The sequence below is a fragment of the Ranitomeya variabilis genome, chromosome 4 (assembly GCF_051348905.1).
Source record: "Ranitomeya variabilis isolate aRanVar5 chromosome 4, aRanVar5.hap1, whole genome shotgun sequence".
NCBI classification, from domain to species: domain Eukaryota; kingdom Metazoa; phylum Chordata; class Amphibia; order Anura; family Dendrobatidae; genus Ranitomeya; species Ranitomeya variabilis.
This window is the reverse complement of record NC_135235.1, coordinates 661,324,171-661,345,661: the sequence shown is the minus strand read 5'-3', so window position 1 is coordinate 661,345,661 and position 21,491 is coordinate 661,324,171. Positions and strand designations below refer to the sequence as shown.

At 47.2% G+C, this 21,491-nt stretch overlaps 1 protein-coding gene across 2 annotated transcripts in view; it reads left to right on the top strand.

The window, feature by feature from the left end:
• Nucleotides 1-21,491, top strand: part of LOC143767518 (uncharacterized) — a 146,612-nt gene that overhangs the window by 116,250 nt on the left and 8,871 nt on the right. For both annotated transcript variants that reach the window (XM_077255920.1, XM_077255918.1), the window contains exon 6: nucleotides 1,141-1,231. In XM_077255920.1, the coding sequence (XP_077112035.1) occupies nucleotides 1,141-1,231 (91 nt within the window). The remainder of the gene's footprint in view (nucleotides 1-1,140; nucleotides 1,232-21,491) is intronic.

Genomic DNA, 21,491 nt, shown 5'->3' with positions numbered 1-21,491 from the left:
TCCATTATTAACCTGGCTTAATGTCACCTTACAATAGCAAGGTGACATTAACCCTTTATTACCCCATATCCCACCGCTACACAGGAGTGGGAAGAGAGAGGCTAAGTGCCAGAATAGGCGCATCTTCCAGATGTGATGTGCCTTTTCTGGTGTGGCTGGGGGCAGATGTTTTTAGCCGGGGGAGGGCAATAACCATGGTCCCTCTCTAGGCTATTAATAACTGCCCTCAGTCACTGGCTTTCCCACTCTGGCGGAGAAAATTACGCGGGAGTCCACGCTAATTTTTTCCGTGATTTAACCCTTTATTTAAACAGAGCCCCCAAATTTAACATACTCTACTAACATTAGTAATAAGGAATATGCAAAAAAAAGGGATATGAAATGGTTTACTGTATGTAAACCATGTCTCATATCATGTCGGGTTTGGGAAGGAGATAGCAAAAGCCGGCAATAGAATTACCGGCTTTTTTGCAAGCCGGCGAGAAAATCTCACCATACGGATTACATACGGAGGTTTACATGCGCAAAATACGCTGCCACACCTTCCTACGGATGACATACGGATTACTATTTTGGGAACATTTCTGCGTATTACGGCCGTAAAAAAACGGACCGTATTTTCATACGCCTAGTGTGACACCGGCCTTAAAATGAAAAAAGTTTATTTGGACATGATTAAAAATAAACAATGCCTTTGATAGGGACATGCATGGTTGTGATTCTTATGTTTCTTGTAAAATGTTTGTTTGGTATGTGAGAAAATTCAATATAAACGATTGGACAAAAAATAAACAATGAAAACAACCTGACTAAGGGCGCAACTTTGCTCCCGAAACTCGTCATGTTGTTTTTATTGTTTTAGTTTTAATCATGTCCAAATAAACATTTTTCATTGTAACTGGTCGGTGTGCCAGAAACGTTTGCTGAATGCACCAGCAGGTTTGGCACCCACCAGACACATTTTAGCAAACTCGCTTGGATTCCAGCTGGCTACTACCCACGTGGAGACTCCCTGTCCATCCTCCCTGCCTATTATATGTGTTATACTTGTGTAATGAGAACGGTGGAGATGGCAGGATTAGAGCTGATCATAGATGTGACTTCTCCATCTGTGTGTGACTTTTACAATATTTGTTTTAGGGTGAAGATCTGACCCATATTAATACTATAGAGACATATGTGAGGGTCGATGAGCAGTGTAAAGAGGAGATTCCTACATATGACTACCCAGGTGAGTACTAACCACTAAATGCAGAGAAGTTACAGATTAGGAGATGCAGAAATTAGGAGATGCTGACGGTAACCTGCCCAGGTCTGTAAACTACAAAGACAAATAACCTCAAACGTAGAATGTATTGACAAGTTAAAAAATCATTTGAAGAAAAATATTATGATGGGCCTGTAAGAGAAAGCGGGTAATGATGCTGTTGGCTTCCTATAGAACACTGATATTTTATTGTTATTTTATTATTATTATTATTATTATTATTATTATTATTATTTATTTATATAGCACCATTAATTACATGGTGCTGTACATGTGAAAAGGGGTTGAATACAGGGTTATAGATATCGTTAACAGTAAACAAATTTACAATGACAGACTGGTACAGAGGGGAGAGGACCCTGTCCTTGTGGACTTAATTCTTCGGGATAATGGGGAAGAGACAGGAGGTCGGTGTGCTGCAGCTCGGGTGGTTGGTGAGGCGGCAGCTCGGGTGGTTGGTGAGGCAGCAGCTCGGGTGGTTGGTGAGGTGGCAGCTCTGGCTGTGGCGACGCGGCAGCTTGGGTGGTTGGTGACGTGGCAGCGGCTCGGGTGGTTGGTGGTATGGCAGCTCGGGTGGTTGGTGAGGCGGCAGCTCGGGTGGCTAGTGAGGCGGCAGAATGGATATTGCAGGCTGTAGGCTTTCCTGAAGAGATGGGTTTTCAGGTTCCGTCTGAAGGATACGAGGGTGGTGGATAATCGGACGTGTCGAGGCGTGCTATTCCAGAGGATGGGGGATATTCAGGAGATCTTGGAGGCGGTTGTGTGAGGAACGAATAAGTGTGGAGGAGAGTAGGAGGCCTTGGGAGGATCGAAGATTACGTGAGAGAAGATAGTGGGAGATTAGTTCAGAGATATAGGGAGAGGACAGGTTGTGGATGGCTTTGTAGATCAGTGTTAGTAGTTTGAACTGGATTTGTTGGGGAATTGGGAGCCAGTGGAGGGATTTGCAGAGGGGTGAGCAGGGGAGTAGCGAGGAGAGAGGTGGATTAGCCGAGCAGCAGAGTTGAGGACAGACTGGAGTGGTAATCCAAAAAAGAGAAAGAAATCCAGCTTCCAAAAACTTACAAATTTATTAAGGATAAAAGGCAAAGTCCAGTCCAATCCAATAAATTACATAGTGAAGAGTAGCAAGCAACGCGTTTCGAACAATGGTATGTTCTTTCTCAAAGCTTTGAGAAACACACAATCCCGCCCCCCCACCATATTACCATACACAATCCTGCCCGCCACCACATTACCACACCTAATCCCGCCGCCACCACATTACCACACACAATCCCGCCCCCCCACCACATTACCACACAATCCCGCCCCCCCACCATATCACCACACATAATCCCGCCCCCACCACATTACCACACCTAATCCCGCCCCCACCACATTACCACACACAATCCCGCCCCCCACCACACACAATCCCGCCCCCCCACCACATTACCATACACAATCCTGCCCGCCACCACATTACCACACATAATCCCGCCCCCACCACATTACCACACACAATCCTGCCCCCCCACCACATTACCACACACAATCCCACCCCCCACCACATTACCACACAGTCCCGCCCCAACATTACCACACACAATCCCGCCCCTACCAGATCACCACACATAATCCCGCCCCACCACATCACCACACATAATCTCGCCCCCACCACATTACCACACATAATCCCGCCCCCCACCACATTACCACACACAATCCCGCCCACCCCACCACATTACCACACACAATCCCGCTCCAACAACATTAGCACACACAATCCCGCCCCCCACCACATTACCACACATAATCCTGCCCCCACCACATCACCACACATAATGTCGCCCCCCCCACGACATTACCACACATAATCCCGCCCCCACCACATTACCACACACAATCCCGCCCCCACCACATTACCACACATAATCCCGCCCGCCCACCACATCACCACACATAATCCCGCCCCCACCACATTACCACACATAATCACGCCCACCCAGCACATCACACATAAGCCCGCCCGTCCACCACATCACCACACATAATCCTGCCCCCACCACATCACCACACATTATCTCGCCCCCACCACATTACCACACACAATCCTGCCCCCCCACCACGTTACCACACAATCCCCCCCACCACATTACCACACACAATCCGCACCATATCACCACACACAATCCCGCCCCCCCACCACATCACCACACATAATCTCACCCCCCACCACATTAGCACACATAATCCCACCCCCCCACCACATTACCACAGATAATCCCGCCCCCCACCACATTACCACACATAATCCTGCCCGCCCACCACATCACCACACATAATCCCGGCCCCCACCACATTACCACACATAATCCCGCCCCCACCACATTACCACACATAATCCCGCCCCCACCACATTACCACACATAATCCCGCCCCCACCACATCACCACACATAATCCCGCCCCCCACCACATTACCACACATAATCCCGCCCCCCACCACATAATCCCGCCCCCCACCACATTACCACAGATAATCCTGCCCCCCCCACCACATTACCACAAGATAATCCTGCCCCCCACATTACCACACGAGGCTCCATCTCCACACATTACCAAACGAGGCTCCGTCCCCACACATTACCACACGAGGCTCCGTCCCCACACATTACCACACGAGGCTCCGTCCTCACACATTACCACACGAGGCTCCGTCCCCACACATTACCTCATGAGACTGCGTCCCCACACATTACCACACGAGGCTACGTCCTCACACATTAACACACAAGGCTCCGTCCCTCCACATTACCACACGAGGCTCCGTCCCCACACATTACCACACGAGGCTCCGTCCCCACACATTACCACACGAGGCTCCATCCTCACACATTACCACACGAGGCTCCGTCCTCACACATTACCACACGAGGCTCCGTCCCCACACATTACCACACGAGGCTCCGTCCCCCCAGATTACCACACGAGGCTCCGTCCCCCCACATTACCACATGACGCTCCGTCCTCACACATTACCACACGAGGCTGCGTCCCCACACATTACCACATGAGGCTACGTTCTCACACATTAACACACAAGGCTCCGTCCCTCCACATTACCACACGAGGCTTCGTCCCCACACGATTATTATTGTTATTAACTTCATTTTAAGTTAATTTACCACCTGCATAAGCGCTATTGAATGTTGTAATTATTTACTTTAGTTTAATCACTAGCAGCGTTAATTAGATAGCAATGAGCGTGCTGAGAGTTAGCTGGCTGCAAACATCTAGTGTATATATATATTATATATATTAATTACAGTACAGACCAAAAGTTTGGACACATCTTCTCATATAAAGATTTTCCTGTATTTTCATGACTATGAATATTGTACATTCACACTGAAGGCATCAAAACTATGAATTTACACATGTGGAATTATATACTTAACAAAAAAGTGTGAAACTGAAATTATGTCTTATATTCTAGGTTCTTCAAAGTAGCCACCTTTTGTTTTGATGACTGATTTGCACACTCTTGGCATTCTCTTGATGAGCTTCAAGAGGTAGTCACCGGGAATGGTTTTTACTTCACAGGTGTGCCCTGTCAGGTTTAATAAGTGGGATTTCTTGCCTTATAAATGGGGTTGGGACCATCAGTTGTATTGTGCAGAAGTCTGGTGGATACACAGCTGATAGTTCTACTGAATAGACAGCTAGAATTTGTATTATGGCAAGAAAAAAGCAGCTAAGTAAAGAAAAACGAGTGGCCATCATTACTTTAAGGAATGAAGGTCAGTCAGTCCGAAAAATTCGGAAAACTTTGAAAGTGTCCCCAAGTGCAGTGGCAAAACCATCAAACGCTACAAAGAAACTGGCTCACATGAGGACCGGAACAGGAAAGGAAGACCAAGAGTCACCTCTGCTTCTGAGGATAAGTTTATCCGAGTCACCAGCCTCAGAAATCGCAGGTTAACAGCAGCTCAGATTAGAGACCAGGTCAATGCCACACAGATTTCTAGCAGCAGACGCATCTCTACAACAACTGTTAAGAGGAGACTTTGTGCAGCACGCCTTCATGGTAAAATAGCTGCTAGGAAACCACTGCCAAGGAGAGGCAACAAGAAGAAGAGACTTGTTTGGGCTAAAGAACACAAGGAATGGACATTAGACCAGTGGAAATCTGTGCTTTGGTCTGATGAGTCCAAATTTGAGATCTTTGGTTCCAACCACCGTGTCTTTGTGCGACCCAGAAAAGGTGAACGGATGGACTCTACATGCCTGGTTCCCGCCGTGAAGCATGGAGGAGGAGGTGTGATGGTGTGGGGGTGCTTTGCTGGTGACACTGTTGGGGATTTATTCAAAATTGAGGGCATACTGAACCAGCATGGCTACCACAGCATCTTGCAGCAACATGCTATTCCATCCTGTTTGCGTTTAGTTGGACCATCATTTATTTTTTAACATGACAATGACCCGAAACACACCTCCACGCTGTGTAAGGGCTATTTGACCAAGAAGGAGAGTGATGGGGTGCTACACCAGATGACCTGGATTCCACAGTCACCAGACCTGAACCTAATCAAGATGGTTTGGGGTGAGCTGGACCGCAGAGTGAAGGCAAAAGGGCCAACAAGTGACAAGCATCTCTGGGAACTCTTTTAAGATTGTTGGAAGACCATTCCTGGTGACTACCTCTTGAAGTTCATCAAGAGAATGCCAAGAGTGTGCAAAGCAGTCATCAAAGCAAAAGGTGGCTACTTTGAAGAACCTAGAATATAAGGCACTATTTCAGTTGTTTCACACTTTTCTTGTTAAGTATATAATTCCACATGTGTTAATTCATAGTTTTGATGCCTTCAGTGCGAATGTACAATTTTCATAGTCATGAAAATACAGAAGAATCTTTAAATGAGAAGGTGTGTCCAAACTTCTGGTCTGTACTGTGTATATGTGTGTGTATATATATATATATATATGTATATATATATATATATATATATATATATATATATATATATATATATAATCTCATTTTTGACATTTTAAAATTACAGAAGGGAAGATGCAAAAATAAATGTGTGCACCCTTGGAGATTTGTGTGCTCAGATAACTTTGACTAAGGGTACTGTCACACAGTGCAATTTTGATCGCTACGACGGCACGATTCGTGACGTTCTAGCGATATCGTTACGATATCGTTGTGTCTGACACGCTACTGCGATCCGGATCCCCGCTGAGAATCGTACGTCGTAGCACATCGTTTAAAACTTTCTTTCGTCGTCTAGTGTCCCGCTGTGGCGGCATGATTGCATCGTGTGACACAGGTTGTATACGATGTGCGCACAGTAACCAACGGCTTCTACATCGCAAATACGTCATGAAATTATCGCTCCAGCGCAGTGTATTGCAACGTGTGACCGCAGTATACGACGCTGGAGCGATAATTATACGACGCTGCAACGTCACGAATCGTGCCGTCGTAGCGATCAAAATTGCACTGTGTGACAGTACCCTAAGGTTTCATACCTTAATTAGCCTGTTAGGGTTATGGCTTGTTTACAATCATCGTTAGGAAAGTTCAGGTATTGCAAATTTCCCAGCTTTATAAAAACCAAGTCTCTTCTAACCTTGGGCCGAAAACCATCAGCCATGGATTCTTCTAAGCAGTTGCTCAGCACTCTGAAAATGGTGAAGGTCCAGTAAGCAGGTGAAGGCTATGAGAAGATATATATATGGTCCATTAGGCTACTTTCACACTAGCGTTGTACGACGCACAACGAATTGCGTCGTTGCGACGTACCGACACTAGCAGTGAATGTGCCGCACAAAGGGGGCAGCGGATGCTGTTTTTCAACGCATCCGCTGCCTCATTGAGAGGTGCGGGGAGGAGGGGGCGGAGTTCCGGCCGCGCATGCGCGGTCGGAAATGGCGGACACGACGCACCAAAAAACGTTACATGCAACGTTTTTGGTGGCGACTGTCCGACGCAACAGTCGCACGACGGTTGCGACGTGTGGCAATGCGTCGCACTGCGTCGCTAATGCAAGTCTATGGTGAAAAAACGCATCCTGCAAGCACTTTTGCAGGATGCGTTTTTTCTACAAAATGACGCATAGTGACGTGCAGTGCACGACGCTAGTGTGAAAGTAGCCTAACTTGCACTATTGCACTTCACTGCCTTGGGATATAGCCACTATTTATATGCTGCCACATATCTAATTTCATCTTGAGTGGGCTTATACTTGCACTAAATGGTAGCCATCAGACAATCTGATAGACACAAGCCTCTTTCATTAAAATAGTATTTACTGTGTTTCTATTCATACCTTTAACCCCTTTACCCCCAAGGGTGGTTTGCACGTTAATGACCAGGCCAATTTTTACAATTCTGACCTCTGTCCCTTTATGAGGTTATAACTCTCTGGAACGCTTCAACGGATCCCGGTGATTCTGACATTATTTTCTCGTGACATATTGTACTTTATGATAGTGGTAAAATTTATTTGATATTACCTGCGTTTATTTGTGAAAAAAAATGGAAATTTGGCGAAAATTTTGAAAATTTCGCAATTTTCCAACTTTGAATTTTTATGCAATTAAATCACAGATATGTCAAACAAAATACTTAATAAGTAACATTTCCCACATGTCTACTTTACATCAGCACAATTTTGGAAACAAACGTCGCAATGCGTTGTTGTGGAGAAAAAACGCATCCTGCAAAGTTGCCCGCAAGATGCGTTTTTTCTCCATAGACTTTTATTAGCGATGCAGTGCCACACATCGCAACCGTCCTGCGACAGTTGCGTCGTGTTTTGGCGCACCGCCGGCACAAAAAAAAACGTTACATGTAACTTTTTTTGTGCGTCGCGTCCGCCATTTTCGACCACGCATGCGCGGCCGAAACTCTGCCCCCTCCTTCTCGGACCTTGTAATGGGGCAGCGGAAGCGTCGTAAGACTGCTTCGGCTGCCCACGTCGGGCACTTTTTTCACAGTATGCGTCGGTACGTTGGGCCGACGCAGCGCGACTGCCCCGTACCGACGCTAGTGTGAAAGCAGCCTTATAAGGGTTAAAAGTTGACCAGCAATTTCTCATTTTTACAACACCATTTTTTTTTAGGGACCACATCTCATTTGAAGTCATTTTGAGGGGTCTATATGATAGAAAATAACCAAGTGTGACATCATTCTAAAAACTGCACCCCTCAAGGTGCTCAAAACCACATTCAAAAAGTTTATTAACCCTTCAGGTGTTTCACAGGAATTTTTGGAATGTTTAAAAAAAAATGAACATTTAACTTTTTTTCACAAAAAATTTACTTCAGCTCCAATTTGCTTTATTTTACCAAGGGTAACAGGAGAAAATGGACCACAAAAGTTGTTGTACAATTTGTTCTGAGTATGCCGATACCCCATATATGGGTGTAAACCACTGTTTTGGCGCATGGCAGAGCTCGGAAGCGAAGGAGCGCCATTTGACTTTTCAATGCAAAATTGACTGGAATTGAGATGGGACGCCATGTTGCGTTTGGAGAGCCCCTGATGTACCTAAACATTGAAACTCCCCCACAAGTGACACAAGTTTGTAAAGTAGACCCCGTAAGGAACTTATCTAGATGTGTGGTGAGCACTTTGACCCATTAAGTGATTCACAGAAGTTTATAATGCAGAGCCGTAAAAAGAAAAAATCATATTTTTTCACAGAAATGATTTTTTCACCCCCAATTTTTTATTTCCTCAAGGGTAAGAGAAGAAATTGAACCCCAAAAGTTGTTGTACAATTTGTCATGAGTATGCTTATACCCCATATGTGGGGGTAAACCACTATTTGGGTGCATGGGAGAGCTAGGAAGGGAAGGAGCGCCATTTGACTTTTCAATGCAAAATTGACAGGAATTGAGATGGGACGCCATGTTGCGTTTGGAGAGCCACTGATGTGCCTAAACATTGAAACCCCCCACAAGTGACACCATTTTGGAATGTAGGCCCCCTAAGGAACTCATCTAGTTGTGTTGTGAGAGCTTTGAACCCCCAAGTGTTTCACTACAGTTTGTCGCAGATCCGTGAAAATAAAAATTGTTTTTTTTTTTCCACAAAAATTTTTTAGCCCCCAGTTTTGTATTTTTCCAAGGGTAACAATTGAAATTGGACCCCAAAAGTTGTTGTCCAATTTGTCCTGAGTACGCTGATACCCCATTTGTGGGGGGGAACCACCGTTTGAGCGCATGGCAGAGCTCGGAAGGGAAGGAGTGTCATTTGGAATGCAGACTTAGATGGATTGGTCTGCAGGCGTCACATTGCGTTTGCAGAGCCCCTAATGTACTCAAACAGTAGAAACACCCCACAAGTGACCCCATATTGGAAACTAGACCCCCCCCAAGGAACTTATCTAGATGTGTTGTGAGAACTTTGAACTTTTTAACGCAGAGCCGTGAAAATAAAAATTCTTTTTTTTTTCCACAAAAATTATTTTTTAGCCCCCAGTTTTGTATTTTCGCAAGGGTAACAGGAGAAATTGGACTGCAAAAGTTGTTGTCCAATGTGTCCTGAGTACGCTGATACCCCATATGTTGGGGAAAACCCCTGTTTGGGCGTACAGGAGAGCTTGGAAGGGAAGGAGCACTGTTTTAATTTTTCAACGCAGAATTGGCTTGAATTGAGATCGAGATTGAATCCCCCCAATTATAACTGAAACCCTAATCCAAACACATTCCCTAACCCTAATCCCAACGGTAACCCTAACCATACCCCTAACCCTGACACACCCCTAACCCTAATCCCAACCCTATTCCCAACCGTAAATGTAATCCAAACCCTAACTTTAGCCCCAACCCTAACTGTAGCCTTAACCCTATCCCCAACCCTAACTCTAGCCCTAACCCTAATGGGAAAATGGAAATAAATACATTTTTAAAATTTTTTAATTTTTCCCTAACTAAGGGGGTGATGATGGGGGGTTTGATTTACTTTTATAGCGGGTTTTTTAGCGGATTTTTATGATTGGCATCCTTCACACACTGAAAGACCACATTTTGAGAGCTATAATTTTTCCATATTTTGGTCCACAGAGTCATGTGAGGTCCTGTTTTTTGCGGGACGAGTTGACGTTTTTATTGGTACCATTTTCGGGCACGTGACATTTTTCGATCGCTTTTTAGTCCGATTTTTGTGAGGCAGAATTACCAAAAACCAGTTATTCATGAATTTCTTTTGGGGGAGGCGTTTATACCGTTCCGCGTTTGGTAAAATGGATAAAGCAGTTTTATTCTTCGTGTCAGTACGATTACAGCAATACCTCATTTATATCATGTTTTTATGTTTTGGCGCTTTTATACGATAAAAACAATTTTATAGAAAAAATAATTATTTTTGCATCGCTTTATTCTGAGCACTATAACTTTTTTATTTTTTCTTTGATGCTGTATTGCGGCTCGTTTTTTGCGGGACAAGATGACGTTTTCAGCGGTACAATGGTTATTTATATCCGTCTTTTTGATCACGTGTTATTCCACTTTTTGTTTGGCGGTATGATAATAAAGCATTGTTTCTTGTTTCTTTTTTTTTTTTTTTATGGTGTTCACTGAAGGGGTTAACTAGTGGGACCGTTTTATAGGTCGGGTCGTTATTTGGCGATACTAAATATGTGTACTTTTATTGTTTTTTTTGTATTTAGACAAAGAAATGTATTTATAGGAACAATATTTTTTTTTTTCGGGGGGGGGGGGGGGAATTTTTTTTACACATGTGAATATTTTTTTTTTACACTATAACATTGCCCCGGGGGGGGGGCACCATGTTATAGTGCGAGATCGCTGATCTGATACTTTGCTGTGCACTGTCAGATCATCGATCTAACGTGCACTCCTGGAGGCTTCCCGGCGCGTGCCCTGAGCAGGCGCTGCGGAGCCACCTCCCTGCAGGAACCGGATGCAGCCCCGTGGCCATTTTGGATCCGGGCCTGCTGCAGGGAGGAGGAGGTAAGAGACTTCGGAGCAACGCAATCACATCGCGTTGCTCCGGGGGTCTCAGGGAAGCCCGCAGGGAGCCCCCTCCGTGCGCGATGCTTCCCTATACCGCCGGAACACTGCGATCATGTTTGATCGCAGTGTGCCGGGGGTTAATGTGCCGGGGCGGTCCGTGACCGCTCCTGGCACATAGTGCCGGATGTCAGCTGCGATAGTCAGCTGACACTCGGCCGCGATCGACCGCGCTCCCCCCCCCGTGAGTGCGGCCGATCGCATATGACGTACTATCCCGTCGGTGGTCATACGGGCCCACCCCACCTCGACGGGATAGTACGTCTAATGTCAGAAAGGGGATAACATTCTTATTTCTTACCCATGGTCCTAATGGATCTTGCCTGTCATTAGCATTTTATATTCATGTATGTGTTTCACGGTTGTTGCAATATTTTCTAATATATTTTGTACAATAAAGTTATTTTTTTCATATATACTTTGGACTGTTTGATCGTCTTTTTCCCTTTCCCCTCTCTGCTTATGTAAGTTGACGATTTGTGCATATTTAGTCCAACTACCACATTCGTGTGGCATTTGCCTTATACTATGTTCTACATAAATTTATTTAACCCCTTCATGACCGTGGGATTTTTCGTTTTTCCGTGTTCGTTTTTCGCTCCCCTCCTTCCCAGTCTAACATAATTTTTTATTTTTCCGTCAATTTGGCCATGTTGAGGGCTTTTTTTTTTGCGGGACGAGTTGTACTTTTGAACGACATCATTGGTTTTACCATGTCGTGTACTAGAAAACGGGAAAAAAATTCCAAGTGCAGTGAAATTGCAAAAAAAGTGCAATCCCACACTTGTTTTTTGTTTGGCTTTTTTGCTAGGTTCACTAAATGCTAAAACTGACCTGCCATTATGATTCTCCAGGTCAGTACGAGTTCATAGACACCTAACATGACTAGGTTATTTTTCACCTAAGTGGTGAAAAAAAATTCCAAACTTTGCAAAAAAAAATAAAAATTGCGCCATTTTCCGATACTCGTAGCGTCTCCATTTTTCGTGATCTGGGGTCAGGTGAGGGCTTATTTTTTGCGAGCCGAGCTGGCGTTTGTAATGATAGCATTTTGGTGCAGATACGTTCTTTTGATCGCCCGTTATTGCATTTTAATGCAATATCGCGGCGACCAAAAAAACGTAATTCTGGTGTTTCTCCAGTCACCTTCCACGACAGCAGTATCGTAGGATGTCTCCCCGCCCTAATAGGGGACAGGAAACAAAGAGGTTAAATACCCCTCCCCTTCCTGCAACCACCAGTGTTTTTCCTGTCCCCAATGGGGCATGAAGAGGTTCTCTGATAGTGCTGCCGTGGCCGGCGATCGGGAGCACTGTTACCTTTCTAGCCGGGCAGTCGAGGTCGGGGGCTCCGCTCTCCTCCTCCATCCAGACTGCTCCCATCTCCGTGACCTTCCACGCGACTTGGGACCCCTGCCCGCCCTACCCGCGCCTCTTTCGGGAGGCAAAGCAGGGCGGTGCTCCGGGGTCCTTCTCAAGCTCCCCGGCTTCCTCCTCCCTCCACGCTGCTGCTGGAGCTGGCGCGCGCGCGCGCACCGGAAGTGACGTTCAGCCGAACTTCCGGTTTTTTTCGCCGGCTCCTTGCGCCGCAGCTCCCGCGCGCGCCGTTCAGCATCCTGAGCCGGGACATGCAGTTGCGGCATGGACAGGGCGTCCCCCCCCCCCATCAAACGGACACCACGAGGGGGAGGAGCACCACCAATCTCGCTGGGAGCCTCGGTAACCTATTTATTCCTGGCTAAGGAAGCCTCCAGGTAAGACCTCCTGTCTATACCCTCTATAGTCAGATCTCTGATATGGATGGCGACAAATCCCTTCACTCTGCTTCTGCAGAGCCCAGCGCTCACCCTGCCGTAAGTAGTGGGATGATGTCCCTTACTGTCCATTTTCTAAAATCAAGCGACTTAGTCCGTCTTCTCTCTCTCTCCTTTAGGGAGACAAGACTTCTGCCCCTAAGAAGGTGCCCAGTCGCAAGTGTGCTGCATGTGTGCCCAAGCTTCCCTCCACATATAGAAAGAAGCTCTGCCAGCCATGCACAGACGAGGTTCTGCGTGCTGAACAGCCCTCTCTTATGGACAGCATCAGGACTCTCATCAGGCAGGAAGTTAAATCTTCCATGGCGGCCTTCTCCCAGCCCCCGACACCACAGCCTCCTCCTGCTAAAAAAAGGAAAATAGCCCCTGTAGTCTCTGACTCTGACTCAGGAGAAGTGCATACTTCTGACTCAGGGGACCGTTGGGAGAATGAGAGTTCTGCCTCTACCTCTGCTCCCAAATCAGACAACAAAAAGTATCTCTTTTCCTCCGAGGATTTGGAGGAATTAGTGTCTATGGTGAGGGGCACCATGGGGGTGGAGGAGGAGGTGGAGGGCCATTCTGTACAGGATGACATGTTCGGGGGGTTAAAGCCCAAATCGGTAAAGGGATTCCCCATACACGAAAATATAGAAAGCCTCATCCTCCATGAGTGGGGCCTTCCAGAGAATGGGTTAAATGTGCCATCAGAACTCAAGAACCGTTTTCCCTTGGAGGGAGACTGTTCTCTTTTCGAAATGCCCAAGGTTGATGTCCAGGTTTCAAGGGTAACCAAAAAAACGGCCCTGCCTTTTGAAGACTCCTCCCAGCTAAAAGATCCCATGGATCGCAAAACTGAGAGTTTATTAAGAAAATCCTGGGAGACTTCAACTAACCTACTGAGGTCCAACGTGGCATCAACATGTGTAGCCAGATCCCTGTTCCTCTGGCTGTGTACATTGGAAAATCACCTGGTGCAGGGTACACCCAGAGAAGAGATTCTTAATTCTCTTCCTCTGCTCCAAAGGGCAACCGGATTCCTCGCGGACGCCTCCGCAGAATCAGTACGGGTTGCCGCTAAATCAGCGGTTCTCACTAATTCCGCTAGAAGAGCTTTGTGGCTTAAATCCTGAGGAGGTGATATTACCTCAAAGTCTAAGCTTTGCGGTATATCTTTCCAGGGTCATTATGTATTTGGGCCAGTCCTGGACGAAATCTTGGACAAAGCTTCGGATAAGAAGAAGGTCCTTCCGGAACAAAAGAACCCTAAGAAGCGTTTTTTTCGTCCCCCCCGTGACCAAACCCCCCAGCAGAATTACAGGAGTAAGGGCAAATCAGGACGATGGAGTTACCCCAAGGGAGGAAAAGCCAGAAACATCCTGGTCCCCCAACCGACTCAGGCCTCTGAAAAACAATGACTGCCCTCCGGTCGGGGGTCGACTCTCGGGATTCCTCTCCCAGTGGCAGGTGATTACCACAAACCAGTGGGTCATACGTACCATACGGGAGGGACTAAGGTTGGAGTTCGAGAGTCCTCCTCCCCATCGTCTGTCTATCACTTCCCTACAATCCACAGGACTTCGGGAAATTTTGATGCCGGATTTCCTAGACCTGCTTCGAGCGAAGGTGATCTCCCAGGTACCACATCGGGAAATAGGAGAAGGTCACTATTCCCACCTCTTCGTGGTGAAAAAAACCCTCAGGGAAACATCGCATCATTATCAACCTGAAACCTCTAAATCAGGTAATAAAATACCGGAGATTCAAAATGGAATCGATCAGATCAGCAATCCCGCTGATCGGTCAGGACTGGGTGATGGCGACGCTGGACCTGAGGGACGCATACTATCATGTGCCAATACACCCAGACCACAGAAGATTCCTCAGGTTCGCGATCTCCCAAAACAAACGGGTCAGCCATTACCAATTCAACGTCCTCCCGTTCGGAGTCTCGTCGGCTCCACGAGTCTTCTCCAAGATCATGACAGAAGCGGTAATCTTTATTCGTCAACAGGGGATCTGTGTCATACCATACCTGGACGATTTTCTTATCATCGCTCCATCCGCTTCACGTCTCAATCAGGATGTGACAAGAGTCCTCGACATTCTAGAATCTCTCGGGTGGATCCCGAACCTGGAGAAATCAGACCTCCAGCCTTCACCACAGAAGAAATTCCTAGGAATCCTTCTGGATTCGGAGAAGAGAATGTCCTTTCTACCCGAGGACCGTCAGACCGATCTTGTCCGCAGGATCTCCAGGTTCAGAGATCAAAGAGCCCCGACTCTAAGAGACTCCGTCAGTCCTGGGTTCATTGACATCCTGCATTCAAGCAGTCTCCTGGGCACAAGCCCATACGAGAATACTTCAATCACACATCCTGGCATACTCAAGAGGACATCAGATGGCCTTAACCAGGAAGATTCCCCTTCCCTCGCATGTGAGATCCTCTCTGTTATGGTGGCTGAACCCCCAGAATCTACACCGAGGAGTCAGCTGGGATCAGCTTCCCCTCAGAGTTCTCACAACAGACGCAAGTCAGAGAGGTTGGGGCGCCGTGATAGAAGGCTTCCACTTCCAGGGGTTGTGGGCCCCAGATGTGAGACGCAGTTCCTCAAATCTGAGGGAATTGAAAGCGGTGGAAGAGGCGCTAAAAGCCGCATCTGTCATCATCCAGGGCTACCATGTCCGGGTGATGTCCGACAATATGACCACCGTGGCATATCTCCGACACCAAGGGGGCACAGGACACTCGAACCTGAAGCTGACTGCTGGAAGGATTTTTTCCTGGGCAGAAAACCACCTGATGTCAATCTCGGCAGTTCATATAAGGGGATCGGACAATTCCCAGGCGGATTATCTCAGCCGGAGAGACTTCCATCCAGGGGAATGGTCTCTAAACCAGGAGGTATTCCTAGCCCTGGTCCAAAGGTGGGGAACTCCCAATGTGGACCTATTTGCCAGCATTCAGAACACAAAATCAAACACCTTCTTCTCCCTGACCCCCTCAAACGGGACACTAGGACTGGACGCGTTCTCCCACCCCTGGGAGTTTACCCTGGCATATGCTTTTCCACCAATACCATTGCTACCCAGGACGTTGCAGAAGATCCGGACGGATCAGGTCACAACGATTTTGGTGGCCCCATTATGGCCAGGAAGGAGCTGGTTCAGCGCACTAACTGGCATGTGTCTAGAAGGCCCGATTCCGCTACCACAGAGACACGACCTTCTTCAACAGGGTCCCCTGACCCATCCAGACCTACACAAACTAAAGTTGACAGCCTGGTTACTGAAGCCGAGATCCTGAGAGCCAGAGGACTCTCGCAGGAAGTAATCGAAACCCTACAGAAAAGTAGGAAGCCAATAACGAACGCCATTTATGGCAAGATATGGAAGAAATTTTCATCATGGTGTGCCCCGAACAGACCGGATCCTTTCAACCCAAATATTGCGCAGATTCTTCAATTCCTACAGAAGGGCTTAGAGCTGGGTCTTTCACCAAGTACCCTAAAAGTTCAGGTGTCAGCTCTTGGTGCTTTCTTTGACCGGGATCTAGCAAGTCATCGATGGGTGAAACGATTCATATCATCGGCAACCAGAATCCGTCCGAGACTCCAGATCCATACCCCACCTTGGGACTTAAACCTGGTGCTAAAAGGTCTGACCGGGGACCCCTTTGAACCCCTTTCAGCATCTAGCTTAAAGATCTTAACCCTCAAAACGGTCTTTTTAGTAGCTATCACTACTGCCAGGCGTATAGGTGAGTTACAAGCCTTATCGATTCAGGAACCATTCCTGACTATAACTACGGATAGTATAATCCTCAAATTAGACCCGTCCTTTACACCTAAGGTAGCTTCAAGCTTTCACAGAAATCAGGACATCATATTACCTTCTTTCTGTCCCAATCCCTCTAATCCTAAAGAGGAGGTCTTTCACACCCTGGACGTCCGCAGGGTGGTCCTGTTCTACCTCCAGCAAACGGAGGATTGGAGGTTGGATCAAAACCTGTTCATCCAGTGGTCAGGGCGTAATAAGGGCAAGAAGGCAGCCAAAAGCACAATCGCTAATTGGATAAAGCAGGCCATTAGCCTAGCATACTCTTCTCAAAAGCTATCACCCCCAGCTTCTCTGAAGGCCCACTCTACCCGCTCAGTCTCAACCTCCTGGGCAGAAAGGGGAAGCGCATCAGCAGAGCAGATTTGCAGAGCCGCCACCTGGTCGTCAATACACACGTTCACCAGGCACTACAGGCTCAACTTCAACAGGGATCTAACGTTCGGCAGACGTGTTCTGCAGGCGGTTGTCCCTCCCTAAAGAAATTAGCGGTTGGTATCACTCCGATACTGCTGTCGTGGAAGGTGACTGGAGAAAATAGAATTAGTTCTTACCGGTAATTCGGTTTCTAGGAACCTTCCACGACAGCACTAATTTCCCTCCCTATCTGTTTTATAAATTTATGATTCTTGCACTTAAATGGTAACTATACATGCTACTGTGTCCAGAAAAAACACTGGTGGTTGCAGGAAGGGGAGGGGTATTTAACCTCTTTGTTTCCTGTCCCCTATTAGGGCGGGGAGACATCCTCCGATACTGCTGTCGTGGAAGGTTCCTAGAAACCGAATTACCGGTAAGAACTAATTCTATTTTTGATTTTTTTGCTCATTACGTCATTTAGCGATCAGGTTAATGCTTTTTTTTTATTGATAGATCGGGCGATTCTGAACGCGGCGATACCAAATATGTGTAGGTTTGATTTTTTTTTTTAATTAATTTATTTTGATTGGGGCGAAAGGGGGGTGATTTAAACTTTTATGTTTTTATTTTTTTCACATTTTTTTTTACTTTTTTTTTTAACTTTTGCCATGCTTCATTAGCCTCCATGGGATCGGCTCTGATACATAACAGCGACCACAGGGTGGCGCTCACAGCTACCGAGGATCAGTAACCATAGAGGTCTCAAGGACCTCTATGGTTACCTTCCTGACACATCGCCGACCCCCGATCATGTGACGGGGGTCGGCGATGACGTCATTTCCGGCCGCCCGGCCGGATGCGGTAATTAAATGCCGCAGTCTGCGTTTGACAGCGGCATTTAACTAGTTCAAAACAGCTGACATGTCCCGGCTTTGATGCGGGCTCACTGCGGAGCCCTGCATCAAAGCAGGGGAGCCGACATCGGACGGTATAGTACGTCCGATGTCGGTAAGGGGTTACAGATAATCAATGTTTTTCAAAATCTATTTGTGCATACAGTTCAGAATAAGGGAGCGTCCTGCCGTTACCAAAAGAATCCCCCTCACGCTCGTACCTGCATTGTCCGTCGGTGAGCCTCGGCCGAATTACGCTTCCGTGTAGTGGCGTAGTGAGCCGGGGGTGTTGGTTTAGCGGTGACGTCACCTGCCCGTACTGACGGACACAAACAGGGGGTTGATTGCTCTTTAGGCAGGGCAGCACACGCCACCTGCCAAGGTGCCAGCGGCTTTCCAATAGCATTTTATTCAGTTTAAGCGCCAATGTGACTGTATCAGTAACATTCTTTTAAAACCAACTAACTTCAAATAGGATCATAATAAACTACATAAAATACATTACACCTGTGCCAAGATATATCTCTAAGCTGTGCGTCACTGGTGGCTGTACCATACATTTATTCATGCCTGCATGAGATGTGTTGGCATGGCTCTAGCCCTGTTTTCATGGATTCACTCCATGTTATGTTTTCAGTCCAAAGGAATTCAGATTACTGCACAGTCTCTCCTGAAATCGGGGCACTAATACTTTCTCTACTCTTATCTTTGACTATCTAATATTTCTTCTTGAAACTCATCTGACAAAAAATATTGGCCATTATGATAGTTTAGATTGCCAAGAACCACCATGTCATAGTCTGTGTGAAGTTTTGTCTAGTGCTTCTGTGGTTAATCTTGGTGGCCTCTCTCTGGCTTTGGGAGGGCTTTAAATAGCCTCTCTTGGGCTGTCCTTTTGTCAGTAATACTCATGCCATCGGCTGAGTTAGTTGGCCCTTGTGTCTTCTGCATGCGTTCATGTGATTCCCCTGTTTCTGATCTGGTCTGTTCCCATTTTGCTCTTGTCTGCTGATTCTGTACCGTTTGTCGTTTGCCTGGTATTGACTCCTGCTTCGTCGTGTGACTGCCCGTTTTGCCTGTTCCCCGAGTACCTCCGTCGCTCTCCCGGTATCTGACTCTCGGCTTTCTCCTGACCATTCTCTTATCTCTCGTTCTGATTCCACTCTGATCTCCCAGGACTGACCTCTGTTTGCCTGACCTCCCCTCAGCCCTGCCGGTCCCCGCCGCTCTCCGATATCTCCTCCGGGAGCTCGCTGGTTGGCTCCACCCCTTACCCTCCCTCTAAGGTCACGTGTAGCAGGTCCTGTACGCTGGCGGTCATGCCCATCCCCGCAAACCCTCCGTGTACTAAGAACCAGGTAACCCAGTACTCAGGTTGGACACGTGTACTGATCCGATCTATGCATTAGTCACGGTGTTCCTAATTTTATCACTGACCCACATAAATTTTCCTGGGGCATTGGGATATTATGGATCCTGTGCACACCCTTTCTGAGCAGATGAAACATATGACTCAGATGATGCATAAACTGAATGTTGAGCAGCAAGCCCTTGTTCAGTCTCAGCAGCAGGTGACTGATACGGTGCAAGGGGCTTTGTCATCAGGAGTCGGGTCCAGAGATGTTACTTTGATTCCTCCGGTACTTCCGGTGATGTTGCCAGACACCTTCTCTGGAGACAAAGAGAAATTTAGAGTCTTCAGGGAGGGATGTAAACTTTTTTTCTCGTTAAGACCCCGCTCTTCAGGGGAAGAAAGTCAGAGGGTAGGGGTCATAATATCTCTGTTAAGAGGATCCCCTCAGGCTTGGGCTTTTTCTCTCCCTTCCACAGCCCCTGAGAGAATGTCGGTGGATGCATTTTTTGAGGCTCTTGGACATATCTTGATCGGAGTTCAGACACTGGGCTGCTTAAGTTTCCTGGGATGACGACGCCCTCAGGGGCTTTCTCCGCAGAGATCTGTCGGAGCATTTAAAGGATGCCTTGGCCCTACATCCCCCACCTGATTATCTGGAGGACTCCATGACCCAGGCTGTCCGTATGGACTGTAGGCTGTGGGCGAGGGGTGTGATGCAATTGGAAACCCCGTTGTTCCCCAGTGGGAGTGAAGCCATTCCCGCATCTGAGTCTATGGAGGTGGGCGCCGTCACCTTTAAGGAGAAAGAAAGATGCCGTCGCGAGAAGCAGCTGTGCTATTGTGGGGAATCTGGACATTGCAGGATGGACTGTCCCTTCTGTCCCTCATCAGCCAAGGTGTCAGGAAACTACTAGGTGTGGGTGGTGATCGAAGAGACCACCAGACCCTCAGTTACATTCTTCCTCATTTTCAAAGGTTTTGTTGCCTGCTACTGGACGGTTGTCCTTATTTTCCTACAACTTTTGTTGATTGCAGTTTGTCCATCAACTTGATCGACTCGCGTTTGATATCTCAATATGTAACAACCCTGCCGGCATCACTGTTCCGCACCCTGCGGGACTTCACTTTTCTAGTCAGAACAGGTTCCTAGCTGTTCCCAAAGCCACTCATTCCAGTCCATGTCTCTGTCCTTCCCAAGTCAGTCCCAGCTCTACCCCTTCCTGTATCCCACTCTTATCTGTCTATATTCCAGTCCCTTTTGTATCAGATCCTGCACCTCCAGTGTGAACAGGTCCCTACCTGTTTCCATATACCTCGCCTACCTGTCTGTGCACCTGTCCTACCCGTACCAGTTCCAATCCCGCTAGCTGTGCCCACCTGCCAGTCTCAGCCGTGCCCGCCTGTCCCGCCAGAGTCTCAGCCGTGCCCATTGACACTTTCCCGTACCTGTCCGAGTGTTCTGTTCCCCAGTGAGATCATCAGCCACAGCCAGACACCACCCTGGAGTGGTACCTAGCAGCTACCTGCCACACAAGCCTGACCTCAACATCAGTGAACACCAAGGTAGCTGCTTAGTCACGCCCCTTCCAGGGTAGTCTGGTTTGTGGCACAGTGGGGCCACACACCCCACACTCATGCCAACCAGTCAGGATGCGAGCGTTACAGTTTGCTCAGGCCATCGTCCCCGCTGAGTCCCATGGTCCTTTGCTCTCGGAGCAAGATGAATTTTTTTCCAGTATGAGCAACCGAATGAATTTGTTTCCCCAATGGTGGTTTAGTCTACTCCTGCACCTACCCGAATCGTAGTTTCTGATGCGATCTTCAATCAACTTCTGGCTTACAAAATCAACAAGCAAATCACTTTGGATCTGCCAAAGTACTATGGAGATCCTAAGGAGTGTCTAGAGTTCCTGGAGCAGTGCTTGCTGTACATCGAATTAAATGCATCAATTTTAC